A 16,014-nucleotide genomic window follows, 5' to 3' on the forward strand; every position below is an offset into this window, starting at 1 on the left:
TCGGTATTGCCATGTCGGACTAGGGTTAGTGTGGCCGCAAATCAACGGTATTGGCCTCTGGGTGGTATCCCACAGTGCACCACTGTGACCGCTCTGGAAAGCAATCTGAACTCGGATGCATTGGCCAGGTAGACAGGAAAAGCCCCGCAAACTTTTGAATTTCATTTCCTAACCCAGAGTGGAGCTCTGATTAGCATGGGTGGCGATGCAGTCCCAAATCCAAAAAGCTCCAGTATGGACTGTACGGGAGATACTGGATCTGATCGCTGTATGGGGAGACAAATTTGTTCTATCACAGCTCCGTTACAGAAGACGAAACGACAAAGCATTTGAAAAAATCTCCAGGCTATGATAGACAGAGGCCACAGCAGGGACTCAGTACAGTGCTGCGTGACAAGTGTAATGGAAAGCCAAAGAATCAAATGGATGCTCATGGAGGGAGGGAGGGGGGTCTGAGGACTCCAGCTATCCCACAGTCCCCGCAGTCTCTGGAAAGCATTTGCATTCTTGGTTGAGCTCCCAATGCCTGAAGGGTCAAAAACATTTTCCCGGGTGTTTCAGGGTATATGTCATCAATTTACCCCCTTCTTCACCCCGAAAGAAAAGGGGAAAAAATCGTTTCTCGCCTTTTTTCAATGTCACCCTATGTCTACTGCATGCTGCTGGTAGACGGGGTGCTGCAGTGCTGAACACTAGCATCCCCTTCCTGGTGGCAGACGGTGCAAAATGACTGATATCCATCCTCCTCATCAGCCCGTGAGTGCTCCTGGCTGGCCTCGCTGAGGTCGGCCAGGGGCGCCTGGGCAAAAATGGGAATGACTCCCAATCATTCCTGGCAGACGATACAAAAGGCTTGGTAACCGTCCTCATCATAGCAGTTGGAGGCTGAGTTCCATCAGCGCCCCCCACCCTTCATGTCTAAAGAAGATTCTGTACTGCCTGGACTATCATAGCAGTGGGAGGCTGCGCTCCTCTCCCCTCCACCCTTTAATGTCCTGCCTGCACTATCATAGCAGCTGGAGGCTGCCTCCCCCTCATTTTATCTCACTAAAAAGTCAGTGTTTCTTATTTCTGCATTCTTTATTACTTCATCACACAAATGGGGGGACACTGCCATGGTAGCCCAGGAGGGTTGGGGAAGGAGGGACGCAACGGGTGGGGTTGTTGCAGGGGCACCCTCTAGAATGGCATGCAGCTCATCATTTCTGCGGGATCTCTGGGGCTCTGACCTGGAGCGGCTGTGCTCTCTGGTTCTCTAGTACACTTGCCCCATATTCTAGGCAGGACTAATTCTATTTTTAGACAAAACATAAAGAAGAGAATGACCTGGAGATTCATTCCCATTTTTGTCCATGCGCCCCCGGACGACCTCAGCGAGGCCAGCCGGGCACACCCATGACAGCAGCAGATGGTACAAAAGGATTGATAACCGTCATCGCCAATTTCCAATTGCAAACGGTGCAAAATGACTGATAACCGTAATCTCATTGCCAATTTCCAATTGCAGACAGTGCTATAGCTGGTAACCATCTCTGCTACCTTGCAAAGGAAAATGAATGCTGCTGTGTAGCACTGCAGTACCGCCCCTGTCAGCAGCATCCAGTACACATACGGTGACAGTGACAAAAGGCAAAATGGGTTCCATGGTTGCCATGCTATGGCGTCTGCCAGGGCAATCCAGGGGAAAAGGGCAGGAAATGATTGTCTGCCGTTGCTTTCATGGAGGAAGGATTGAGTGACGATATTGACCCAGAATTACCCATGACACTGTTTTTGCATTGGGATCTCAACCCAGAATTCCAATGGGCGAAGGAGACGGCGGGAACTATGGGATAGCTACCCACAGTGCAACACTCCGGAAAGCGACGCTAGCCTCGGTACATGGACACACACCACCGAATTAATGTGCTTAGTGTGGCCGCATGCACGCGACTTTATACAATCTGTTTTAAAAAACTGGTTTCTATAAAATCGGAATAATTCCGTAGTGTAGACATACCCTGAGGAAGTACCTTTTCAATCAGAAGTAACTTTCTGGGTTTGCAGCTGCAGAAATTCATGGTGTTCCTGAAAGTCATGAGCTGCAGACTCACTTGGACTGTATAAGGCTCTTTGGATTAGGTCATATTTTAGACCTTGTAACTTATGCATACATGTTCATGCTACAGTCTAACCTGCATTATTTCTCTGTTTTGGTGGCTCAAAAGATACATATTTAAACCAGCTTTTCCTTTTCAATGAGATAATCATTGTGACAGGGTGTACCATGTGTTTGACGCCCTCCCACCTTGGCTAATCCTGCCCCAAGCAGGTTTCATTCTGGTGGAAAAGAGCAGTGAGTTTAGATACTCCACTGGCTGCCAAGAGAGTCCACCAGGTTCAGCAGTTGGCAGAACCAACAAGAATTGGTCCTCAAGCAGCTAGAAGGATCAGGAGGAGAAAGTCAAGCAGGGCACAACAAACAAGGTAAAAAGAACTGTCTGCTTCCTCTGGGGAGAGGGGCTAGTTCTGGGTGAAGGTGAAAGAGGAGAGGACGGATGTCCCCTGTCTTGGGCCAAAAGTCTGTGCTGCCTGGGTCAGGAGCCTAACTTTTATTTAAAGTACAACAGAATTTTGCTGCTAGTTTCTTATCTAGGAAAGGATTAACATCTACATATACCTAACAAGATCAATTATTATGTATTGTTTCTATTTGTATTATTTGCAATAATGCCCAAAGGCCCCAAATTAGGATTTGGGCTCCAGTATATAGGTGATAAAGTGCTGTACAAAAAAATAGAAAGACATAATCCCTGTCTAAAATCTCTTACAGTCTAAGACAAAATTTAACCAGTGTGACAAACAACTGAAGGGAGGTGGTAGGGGGAATGGGAGTAACTATAATAAATTAATGAAACTACATAGACTCAATAGTTCTGAACCATCTAAAATATTTTTGTTTGGGCTGTGGCTGCCTAACCTATCTATCATTAGCTGCTTAGTTTTTTGGTGGCATTACAGCAGAAATAAGTCTTAAGGAGGGACTTATAGGAGAAGATAGTGGCCTTAAAATATTAATTCAGGGATGGTGTTCCATGCATAAGGGGTGGCATGGAAGAGTGCAACAATGGTTGAAGCCAATATCATTGGCAAAGCAGAGGTCACAACCCAATAAGAGACAAGTATGGATAACAGAGGGGCATTGTAGTAAAGGGCATTGAAGACAATGGGGCCAGAAAATGGTAAGTTGATGGAGGGGTAAAATCAGAGTGACAGGTAAAGGGAGATGATCTTAACACATATGTTTTGTATGGACTGAAGGGTGAATGTGCTGTCAGAGAAGCCAGCAAAAAGGAGGTTACAGCAATCAATATGTGAGATAATGAGGAACAAGTTTTTGCAGTGTGTACAGAATGAAAAAGGGCAGATTTTAAAAACATTAGCACAAAACACAGCAGGAGTTGGACAGAGCTTGATGTGGGAGCATGGGAGAGGAAAGAATCAAAGACGAGTCAGGTTATGTTTGAGTGACAGGGAAGACAGTGATGTCAATAGTCAAGGAAAATGCAGGAAGGTCTTGAAAGGAGTTCCATTTTTTATCATGTTAATTCTAAGATGGAGACAATTAAGAGGGGATGTCAGATTGAGAGAGAGATGGAAATACAGGATTGCATGGATGGAGATAAGTCAAAATTAGAAAGGTAACTTTGAGGATCAAGGCCAAGGACAGGGTCATAGTGGAACCCCAAAGGAGAGTGGGAAAAGGGAGGAGAAAGAATCCAGACACAAATAAATACACTATTGCTGCAGAGAAAACTTACTTGCTATCATGAGTTGATAGACTCTTTTAAGAGAGACAGCTTCAAAAATGAGTATCCAATGCACAAAAAAGCCAGCATAAATGATGTTACTCTTCACATTAACAATGCTACTTTATTTTTTTATTACTCTTGGTATGAACAAACTGCAGCTGTCAGTCAGGGATTTCCTGCTATTATTTATAAAAACTTCTGACAAAAAAAGGACATCTATAATAATCTTCATCATTATGTAAAATACAACCATATACAGCAACCAAAAGTATTCCAAATTACCTTAGCATAGGTTGTATTGTCCGCAAATTGGGATAATACCACTTCAGGGTTTTTTAAGTCAATACTAGCCATTCCTACTTCACCTCTGGCAAGTCCTCTCCCTTCTACTACAGCTACAATAACGGATGCAACCAAATGAGCAGAGACAGCAGATGAGGATGTAACTGTAAAACAGTAGTATACATTTATAGTTATCACCCAGTTCATGATAGAGTGAACAATGTATGTACTTATATCCCCCACTCACAAAGAAGCAAAAGTCTAGCAATTGTCCAAATTTACTTAAAAATTCAAAGTACAAGTTGCTGGATTGTACATTTGATGTACTATGCAGAGAATGAACCATATTATCAATTATTTGAACACCACATATATATGTGAAAAAATAAGAACAGAGCACATGTACACAAATAGGGGATGAACATGAAGAATGACATTTTTAAAGGTGCAAATATGTGTAGAAAATACAGTGCATGAGCACTATTTCTGCATTATGAAAAACAGGTAAAGAATAGAAGGGCTATTACGATCATTAAGCATTTGTAATTTTAAATACAAAACTGAGGGCAGCTATTATTGCTGGTCAAATTTAGACAAATTAAAATATGGAGAGAGACACTAAAATTGAAGGTAGTTTTCCATTAAAAGTGTAGTTCTGATGAGGTGTCCCTAACTTTGTAAAATACTAAGCCAACCTTTCTGAAATTTCATATCTGATCTTATGCTAAGAGAGATATTTTCTGATGTTTGAGGAAAATCAAACAATGCATTTGAGACAAATGATGTAGGTTTCACTTTGGTGAAATTTTCCTAAGCAATCTGGCTTAGAAATTCCATGTTTTGATCTCTTGGAGTTGGTGAGGAATCAATTAGTGAATATGGTTAATATGTACATCAGGAACTGCACAGAATTCCATATATATGCACAGCACATATAAGTGCTTTACAAACTCCAACAGGAGCAAACATCCAAAAGCATACAGCAGTTTTGTGGAAGTAGGAGTGGTGTTCCAGATGACATGGTTTAGAGAGATAAGCACAGCGCTAAAAAGTCAGAAAAGCCTATCCTATTCCTACATCTGCTGAGGACTTACTCTTCTTTCCACTTATATAGAACTTCACAAATATGACTTGACTACACCTCAAAACATCACAGGAGATTAACATCATTATCTCCATCTTCCCACTAAAGAAACTGGGGCTTAAAGAAGTGATTTGCCCAGTATCAGACTGCAAGCAAATCGGTGTCAGGACTTGGTTTAGAATACAGGTCTCCTGACTTCCACACTGAAGCCTAATCCTGTAGACCAGAGGTTCTCAACCTATTTCCACTCAGAACCCTTATAGCCACCTGACCAAAAGCATCCCATGTATTCACACTCTGCACACTATTGTAATCATCTTTGTAAAAAATATGCCTTGTAACATATTTGAAAACAAATTACTGGTGAATAATATCATGGTGATATGTATATAGCAACATTATATGAAAGTTATGAATTCTCCCATATGATGTCATTAGCACATATTCAAAACCAAACAGCCCTGCCTAGGCAAAAATTGTTACACAGGTCCATCCTAAACAAAGGAATGCATGTTTGCCTCAATTTCCATATAAGTAGTAGACAGAATCTTTAAGACAGCAGGGGGAAGAGATGGCAGGAAACAGAACAATCTGCATTTTAACAACACAAGTAGGGGCACGGAGCCTCCTTCACCACCAGACTCCATGCTGCTTTTCTTACTGCTTGAATGAACTTTACTCTGAAGGGTAACCCTCTGAAGAATCCATTTAAAAGGTTCACTGGACTGTAAAAAAGGGGTAGAGAACCTGACATTCTCTTTCACCTAAGATAAAGGCACCAGAACCTTTGGGCCTTTGGGAGAGATCCTGATGAAGTAAAAGGTAATTCGTGATCTTGCTGGAAAACCATGGGTGAGAAAGGCCATCTTAAACAAAATCTTGAACCAAACCTTGATAGATTAAGTTTTAGACTTCTAGATGCATGTTTTCACTTTTATTTGTTTGTAACCATTTCTAACTGCTATCTCTTATACCTGAATTCACTTAAAATCCTATCTTCTTTTGTTAATAAACTTGTTTTGTTTTTAATCTAAACCAATCTAGTGCCGTGTTTAAACTGAACTGTTTGGTAACTCCATCTAAAGTAACAAACTATTGAGTATTGATTTCTTACAGGGGCTCTGTACCTTAATATCTGAACTACCCAGGAGAGGGCTGGTCATTGCAGAACACACGTTTTTGGGAAAATCTGGGACTGAGAGTGTGTTGGGGTCACCTTGCAAGTAGTAAACAAGGCTTGTGGAAGCCAGTGTGTGACTGGTGCGTTGCTGGCAAGCTGCTAGGGTCAGAGCTTCAGCTATACACATACACTTAGGATATGACCTTTATGCTGGTAGCCTGGTTGTGCTGGGCCAGGTTGGGAGCTACAGCAGTAAAGCATTGTGAGGCACCCAGGAGGACAGAGCAGGCAGTGACACGACTCCTCACTGGTCTGGATTGTACCAGAGAATGTGACACCACCCCATCAGGTTTTTTTAAGTGGTCCACCCAAAAGGACTGTGGGATTGGGTAAATGGCAAAAATTCTCAAGGATTTTTGGGGATTCTAGTGAGCTGTTGTTGGATAGGTAGAGCTGGAAATAGTAAGGGGGATTTGGTCTCTAGCTGTTGGTGCTTGGAGCGCCTGGGTTTGGGATTGGTCGGATGCTGGCTGATGCGAGTGCTTCCCTTCTCTCTCAACCCTTCCATACCCCCTCACACAGCTCTCAGACAGCATTACTTCAAGAGGCTATCAAGCCAGTTCCACAGCTTCTAGATGTCCTGTATTATCCTGCCTCAGAACTGAACACTGGGAAGGGGGAGAATCTCCATTGTGATTGGGTTTGGGGATGGAGCAGCAGTAGCAAAAAGGGGGAGGATTATTTGGGGGAAAAAGCTGCTACTTTCTTGCTCTCCCTTTGCTCCTGCTGGATCTTCACAGCTATAGGATTCTGCTAGGTGGCAAGGGGTGGGTCGTTCTCAGGTAGTGGACTGCTAGCCAGCAGGCAACCCTTAGCAACACACCTGAAGGCATGGCTCCATCATTTGAGAAATATTGCTGTAGGTTACAGGGCACCATAGACAAGACACTTAACTAAACTGAGACACAGAGAAGTTTAGTTTGTATACCTATTCTTTGGCAAATTGATTCTAGGAATATTACATTTAGACAGTATTCTTTATTAAAAGGTACAAATGGCAAATCATAAGCACATTTAAATAGCTTTGTTTAGTGTCTGGGATTATTTGTTTCACAGTTAATGTTATGTATTTCCAAAGAACAGGCTAGTGGAGAAATTACTAATGACTTCTTTTCAAGAAAATTGTGGGTGAGGTAATATCTTTTACCCACCTTCTCTCTCTAATATCCTGGGATCAATACAGCTACAACATTGCAAACAAGAAAACTGTGACCAATAACCAGAGTTCTTGACAGACCCTAATCCTGTTTGAAGCTACTATAAAACAATTGTCCAGAAAATATGTCATTAATTAGAAGATGATTCTGAAATGTAAAAGACCTCCAAATTAAGCTAAGAAAAATTCTTGCATAAGGTATATATCACATTCAAGCTTTATTTACAGCAATTCCGCAGTATGTAGCTTTTATGGCACAGAGAGATTTACTGAGATATCAAACAATTTGAAACTGAAAGTGAATTACTGCCAAATCCCAGAACTGTTAAAAAGTCAATCATTAGATTCTTTGCTAGAAAGAAAGTTTCTAGTTCTGCCTTTGTGGTACCAGGCAGTGTTCTCATCAATCTTTTTCATTTTTTTAATCAAATACTCTTCTAGAAAGCAACATCTTCATCAATCTTTTTTCTTTTATCAGTCAAACTCACTATCACAGTTGTCAACCTCTTTATCAACTTGTCAGTTCTCCCTTTTGTCCACTTCGCTATTAACCTTTTATCAGTTTATCGCTAGATTTGGGTACAGTATAATAGTTTAAATCAAAGCCAATTCAAAATAAAAGCTAAATAAAAGTTACAATAATATTGGGATGGATGGTGTTAGCCAACTAATACAGAGCAATATGATATAACACGGTATGTGGAAGGAGACATTTTGGTCCAGATTCTAAAGCAAACTTAAAAAAAAAAATACTCTCCCCATTTAGGGATTTATAACATGACCAAGTACTATCTGAATGCAACCCAAAATTCAAAAATCTAGCGGTCTGAAAGTCTAATATCCCCCACTTGCTTTGTGATGCGAATGTACGCAGATGTTCATGTCAATGTTTACTTTTTCCTCTCGTCCATCATCTTCATTTATTCTTCAACTTCAAGGAAGTTGTTGTGGGAAACCTCATGTAAATAAATGGGTTATATTTTGTTCTGAAGGTGGTAAGATTTATGCTCTTTCTCAGAAGGGAGTTCCACAGCAGTGGGTCTACTGGAAAGAAGCCACAATCCCCTACATTTGTGAGTTTCATTCGGGGTGCAGTCACAACGCCAATGTTCCTGAGAAGCATAGCTCAGCCCACAAACAGCCTCAACGATCAAGATCAGAAATTTACATTGGATTAGTTATTGAACCAGGTGCCATTGTAGTGTCTGAGCACCACGGTGTTTTTGATGTGCAGTGTTGATTAGAAGGTGGATTGCTTCATGTTATGCTATCTGGAACGTCTTAACAAGCAAAAGTATGAGGCATTGCTGTAGCAGAGTGGAAGCAATAAATATTCAGATCATAAGTGGGAAAGCTGTCTTACATGAGGGAAATGCAGAGCTGGGAGTCATCAGGACACTACTGAAGCTGGAATCTGTGGCAGTTCACAACCTATCCTATTTAACATGTGTCAAATGGGATGTGGGAAAGGAACTGAGCCTCCTGGAACTGTACAAGGGAGTGTCCTTGTGAATGAGAAGCTGATGCCCACCCCAACTCCCTCTTCTGCCTGAGAGGAAGATTTGGAGCCAACATAGTGCAAAGTTTGTCCATCCTGCTAGATATCTCAGGCAACGAACCACATCTCATAGTCAAGTTTGTCAAATGTTGTGGACATATCTAGTTACATGAGCACTGATGTTTGTTGTCCACTGCTAAAAAAAAAGATCCAAACCTATGACCACTCTTGTCCCAGTGCTGTGTCCTGGGCCAAAATCCCATTGTGCGAGTCAAAGTTGCTGGTCAATTTGAGCTGCTGCTAGAAAGAGCTGTTCTCAAACTTCTTAACAACCTTGCTCAGAACTAGCAGATTTGATACTAGACAGGACAGGAACTGGCAAAGTCATGTCAAGAGATTTTTTTGAGCACTAGCTAGACAAAGCCTTTTTCAGGGTGGCTATTACATTGCAATCACCAAAGATGATGCTGAGAATCTCTGTCAACAGGGGGTTCAGGTTCTCATGACTGTTTTCACCAGCCATAAGAGATAGATAGCAGAGTCATAGGCTCAGATATCCTGCAGTAACTTTGAAAACTTCCAGCTGAATGAACAATCTTAATTCTATGAAGGATACATGTATTTGCACTCCTTTTGCATAAACCCCAATTCTTGGGGCCCAGAGCCTTTGTCCCAGATCCCAGCAATCTTATCTGCAAGGCAACTTTGTCATTTTTAAAGCACCGTCAGGGCCGGCGCTTCCATTTAGGCGACCTAGGCGGTCGCCTAGGGCACCAGGATTTGGGAGGGTGGCAGGCGGCTCCGGTGGACCTCCCACAGGCGTGCCTGCGGACGGTCCGCTGGTCCCGCGGCTCTGGTGGAGCATCCGCAGGCACGCCTGTGGCAGGTCCACTGGAGCCGCAGGACCAGCGGACAGTCCACAGGAACGCCTGCGGGAGGTCCACTGGAGCCACGGGACCGGCGAGCTGGCCCTGCGCCTAGGGCACCAAAAACCCTGGCTCCACTCCTGAGCACCATACAATATTATCCTGGTATCTAAGGACCATCACTGTGGTACTTAGGTAGAAAGCTAATCACAGGAAGAAGCGCTGGTTCTGAGGATGACGGAAGTGAAGACAGTACAGCTTGACAAACTGGTTAACAAACAAGAATAGTTCTGCTGACTATAAAAAAGAGATTATCTCTTTGTGCTGTAGCTAATTGGTTTCCAATCTCATTTTGTGCCACTTACTTAAGTTCTGTAGGCAGTAGTATCCCATAGACTTGAAGAAGTCTGTCTTACTGACTTAATCTCCACTTCATCTAAGGTTTGAAAACCTTGTTGCTCCACCTCTCACCTAGCACAGTCAAAGTCTATGGAGCACTTGTTGGTTACAAGTGGGTTGCTAATTGATCACATTGAGCTACTATTTGTCATTTCCAGTCACTAAATCACATTAAAAGCAACTAAAAATATTTCCCAACAGTACTTTTCAGATAACACGTGCTGTAGTTGTCACAGGGATATTATTTGATCATCAGTAAGAGATGATGTGTTCCACACATTCACAATCTAAATAGGAAAGGAAGTAGTCTATGAAATACTCTATTCAGATGTGATCCACATGATGAAAAAGTTTGAAAGCTGGTACATAGACTAGCCCGGGTGGGGGTGGTGGGGGTTGTGTAAATTGGACCATATAGTGGTGTAAATTTGACCTATATTGCACTATATGTGTCATTAAACCAGGTCTTAACTATGCAAGCCAGGTCAGACTTCTCATCAGAACAGGTCATGTTGAAAAGTTTATTGACCACTGATCTTGAACTGATTAGAATGAATCTGAGATCTAGTGTCTTTCCTTAGTTTGTGTTATCTCCTGTAGTCTCCAATGTCCACACTGAGCCTAGCTATAGATATATACCCTTGGGTCCTTGTATTTGAACTGATTTTAATTTGTCTACCTGTACCTGTAATGAATGGGAATGGGAACATTTAGCTGAACAATTGCTACCAGACATTTTTAGTTCAATAAATTCCAAGGTGCTAGCAAGTCTCCTCAACCCTAGCAGGGACAATACTGATGACATGGCCCATTTGAGATATCAATATACCAGAGTAGTTGATAGTAGGATGCATGAATATGCAAACATGATGTAACTGGGTGAGAGACTGTAAAGGTATGGGCCACCGTGTGCACCGCCTTGTGGCCAGGTGTGGCACTGTGAGTCAGCCCTGGATTACTAGAACACTCCTTCACTGGGACTTTGTATGTTTTGAAGTTTGCCCTATTGGAGCAGGGAAGGGCTGCTGTTGCTCAGTGCCTTTAAGAGCCAAAGATAGGCCCGTGAAGAGGTGGTTTCACTGGTGTGAATAACTGCAATGGAATCTTTAATATGCATGCAGAAAATGCAGGGACTCAGTTCCGAATGTTGTATCCAAAAGATTTTCACATAGAAAACTACATGATACTCATTTAATCTAACTCTGAAGCCAAGAATGGCTAAATCCTCTACGTCAGCATTCAGTCTTGAAGTTCATGGGAGTCTAGTAATTCCAAATCATGTGCTCAGACCACTGAGACACATCATTTAAGGAAAATTGCCAAAATATGTCTTTAAAAAGAAATGCACAAGTTTAGAAGACACACTTCAGTGATGGTTCATAAATTATACAAAGTCAAGCATCATCTTCTGGCCTTGTTCACCCTCATTCTCATATTTCACTATTGTTATCCTATATAAAGATAAAATGTCTTACTTCCCCACCCTTGCACAGTTTGAATTATTCCGTCACTGTACAGTGCCTCTCTTACCAGAAGACAGAGAATGAACATTTAATTTTTTGACTACTGCCAGCTCACTGTACATACCTGTCCTGCCAGCTCAATCCTTTAGATGAAACTTAGAATGTAGAAATTTCTTCAAATATGCTAATTTAGCAGAAAATAAGGCACAACAGTCTTTAATTTACCAGAGCCAACTTGAAAAGGAGGTGGTCTGGATTTATATGAAGCACTTGAAGAAATTTTAAAGGAGTGAAACCCAACCTTTAACTTGCACATATGTCCAGATATTTACAACTTCCTACTACAATTTATGTAAAAAAAAAAAAAAAGGGAATTAGTGTCTTACAGATACCAGCAGAATCCAATGAGAGAGGAAGTGGCCCATCCAAATGGAAGGCTACTGCACCTATTGAAAACTTAAGATATCCAACCTATAATGTTCTGTAAATTCTGGGGTCAAGGACTGGGACACCACCTTGCATATTTTAAGAAAGGACACCTCCACTCTCTTGGCCCAAGAGAGAGACAATGAGCTTTGAAAGAGACTGCTACTTCCTTGCCTCTCCTGATGCATATCTCTATCACAAATTTCTTAATCCAGACTGGTAAAGTAGACCTCAAAGCTATTTGTCCCTCTTGTGACATAAATGTGTCACAAAAAGCATTTCCAATTTCCTGAAGGTAACTGCTCTATTGTAAGGAATCCTGAGAAGCAATCCTTTTAAAAAGTAAAAAATAAGTTGCAGAAGTAAGGGAATTTGAAGTTTAGAGCTTCTAGTCATAATCATGCACATATAATTTGGATGGAGAAAATGCATATTATAAATCTGAAAAGAACAGAATATTTGAGGTTATTGCCAGAAGAGGATGGAGCCAGCAGGACAGAAGCTGCAAAGCTATGAGAAAACAATGCAACACACAAATAAGGCAAGGGATGAAGTTGCCCCATGCATAGACCTCTACTCTTAATGAGCTGATCCCCAAAATTCTTACCCAGAGAATCTCCTAAATTTCTTCTGCTGTGAAATAATCATTGCACACACAACAAAAGGTTTCCAACATATGCTGGAGAGGTGGTTCCTTTCTTGTAGTACATTATAGTACTAGTAGTATAGTAGTAGTTTCACACAGTCCAATTAACCATTTTTTCTGGAGTATGGGGAGCTCAACAGCTAAACATTAAGTCTGAAGTACACTGCATTTTTACTGAGTATCAGACTTAACAGATTTTCTGACACTGGTAGTTTGAATTAATGAAAGAATAAATAGTGTAATTAGAAGACATTAACAATGGAGCTAGGAGGACAGGAAGAAAAGGAAAAGTAAAAGATGGAGAGAAAAAAGAAACAGCTTTAGATTAGGAAATTTTATGCATTCATGGTATTAGATTTTAAAGTATTTCTTTCACAGGAATCCCACAGATCCATAAAACTGCAGAACAGTGTTACTGTATAAGGCAGAGGAGAGATTAGAATTGTTTTTTCTTTGTTTTAAATTACATGACACAGATCAAGTTCTAATTTGGAAAAAGGGAAAGAGTTCAAATAATTAAAATTAAATTAAGGGGATGCAGGGCTCAAATGTGCAGGATGTCCAGTGCCCTCACTTCCTTTGGACCACAATGGGTATTTAGAGCACTCCCTATTACACAGGATCAATCATGCAGAGAGGGAAACCAAGCAGTAATTGTTGAATGCATAAATACACATACCATGTATGGGAGCATTAGTTCCTTGCTCTGAAAACTTCCTCAGGTGATCAACAGATGCAGTACAATTTTTCTTATCTTGGGAAACAAATTATAAATAATGTATTTTGTGTCAGGATAGTCAAAATCAGCTGACACACTACTGCTATCAGTTTCTGACCAAACTCTTTAGGAGTAGTTTTAGGCATACAGAGCTGTGGGCCTTTGCTCATGAAATTAATTTCCTCTGTTTGCGAATATATGACAAATTTCAGGATACAGCATAAGATATATCTCAGGAGGTTTGTTTTTAATCATGTGCCAGTGAAGCAAATATAGTCATTTTATGCAGGCAATGTTTTGAATTTTAATTGTATGTTTTTAATTCTGAGTTGCCCATGTGCTATAGCTATTATGTCATTTTTCCACATTTCAGAAGCAATCTCTGTTTGTCAAGCACTTTGTTTTCCCAATTAATTTGTGCAAAATTTAGTTCTAAACCTTACCATTTAATAATGTTTCTGGTGCGACTTAACCCTGTTTTGACAGATGTTATGCATTTTTTGAGTATGAAGGCATTCAAACCCGGCACTTCCCTGAGGCCAATTGCTTGCTACTTTTCAAATTATGCAAAAAGAACAGGAGTACTTGTGGCACCTTAGAGACTAACAAATTTATTTCAGCATGAGCTTTCCTGAGCTACAGCTCACTTCTTCGGATGCATAGAATGGAACACACAGACAGGAGAATTTTACAGACTAACTCAACTGCTACTCTGAAACTTTTCAAATTATGTCCTTAAACTAATATCAAGTGGAGGTACTTTTTATTTTGATAGAATACATTCTCTTTATATTTTATTCCATTTTGGTTTCACTGGATGACAAAAAGGTAAACTATTCTATTTCTGTCATTAAATGTGAAGACAATACAAAAGGACTTAAAGCAATCTTCCTGGAAAACTAAAGCTGTTCATGTGTTCTATATCTCTCAGAACCATAACATAACTTTGCAGTGCCCTCTACTGTGCATCTCAGCAACTCCTTCTGATACCAAGAACCAGAGAGAAACACGTCCACGAAAACAAAGGAAGCCACCGCAGGTCAGAAGCAAGCAGCAAATTTGAAAATGCTGTGGAAATAAATAAATACACAAATTTGTGCACCTGCAATCAGACAATCTGTGCTTGGGATCAAGTTTTCTTTCATTTCTCATTGTTTCCTCTCCTCCAATGAGCCAAGAACTGTCAACCAAAACTGGAGAAACCAAGTGATACAACCTTGATACAGATTTGGGGTAAAATGGATCTTTTTTTAATAGGATCCTTTTACCTCTATGTTGTCTATTGAGGCTGTAAACTCTCAGGCATTAAGTAATAAGGATAACAAAAGCTATTCTATAACCATCCCCTAGCCTCAGATAAAAATTCCAAAGTCACAACCAAAAGTCTGTGCTTAAACTGTAAATAGGACAATTTGTGTTCTTCTGACTTAAACAAATGCTTGAAGAAGAGAAGAAAGCAAGCAATGTGTAGGCACATGAGTTGAAACAGATAGATTCTACCAAGAGCATGTAGTCATACATAAGGCTATGATTTAGTCATGGGTATCTTTAGTAAAAGTCATGGACAGGTCATGGGCAATAAACAAAAATTTACAGCCTGTGACCTGTCCATGACTTTTACTAAAAATACTTGTGACTAAATCTTGGGGGGCGGGGCTGCTAGGGGAGGATGCTGGGGGGGCTGCCGCTGATGAGGGCAGGGTGCCCAGGGCCAACAACACCAGCTGCCAGGGATGGCACGAGCAGTGCCTGCTCTGGCCACCTGCCCAGAGACTGCTGCTGGGGGCCTCCCAAGCAGCGGTTGGTGTGGCTGTCCCTTGGGCCACTCCAGCAGTGGCTGGTGTGGCTGACCCAGGGCAACCTGAACAGCTGGCCCTAGAGTCAGCTGCTTGGGCGACCCTGGGTCAGCCACACTGGCTGCCTGCAGAAGTCACGGAGGTCACAGAATCAGTGACTTCCGCAACCTCCATGAGAGACACAGATCCTTAATCATACAGCACAAAAATGGTGTCTTGCTCACAAAAGCAAAGCCATCCACCAGTATTTTCACTTACAAGGCAACACTTATAAACTCCATATACACCCCAAAACAATCTAAGCATATTATTTCCAAAAATAAAATATATTTAACTCCAAAAAATCTAATTCTACTATTTCTCTTGAGTTTAACTCTATATATAAAAAAGAAAAATACTGTCCCTAACTTTTCTGCTTGTTAAAGAAATCTATCTTTCCTGAGAAGTCTGCCGACTCCTCCTTTCTGACAATGCTTTGTCTTTATTTCTCACAAACTAATTTTCTCCCAAACAGCTTATCCTGTTTCCTCACATTATGAAACAGGCTACATTTCTGTGAAGCCTAGGTTGTCTCTCACAGGGATTGGCAATCTTTGGCACACAGTCTGCCAGGGTAAGCACCAGTGGGAAGCAGCAGCCAGCACATCCCTTGCCCTGCGCCGCTTCCCGCAGCCCCTATTGGCCTGGAGTGGCAAACCGTGGCCAGTGG

General features: G+C 41.4%; 1 protein-coding gene across 1 annotated transcript in view; it reads right to left on the reverse strand.

Moving 5' to 3' along the window:
* The window catches only part of MSH4 (mutS homolog 4), a 62,113-nt gene that overhangs the window by 35,508 nt on the left and 10,591 nt on the right, over positions 1-16,014 (reverse strand). The window contains exon 3 of the mRNA XM_050960909.1: positions 4,074-4,237. Coding sequence (XP_050816866.1) covers positions 4,074-4,237 — 164 coding nt within the window. The remainder of the gene's footprint in view (positions 1-4,073; positions 4,238-16,014) is intronic.

The sequence above is a fragment of the Gopherus flavomarginatus genome, chromosome 7 (assembly GCF_025201925.1).
Source record: "Gopherus flavomarginatus isolate rGopFla2 chromosome 7, rGopFla2.mat.asm, whole genome shotgun sequence".
NCBI lineage: Eukaryota > Metazoa > Chordata > Testudines > Testudinidae > Gopherus > Gopherus flavomarginatus.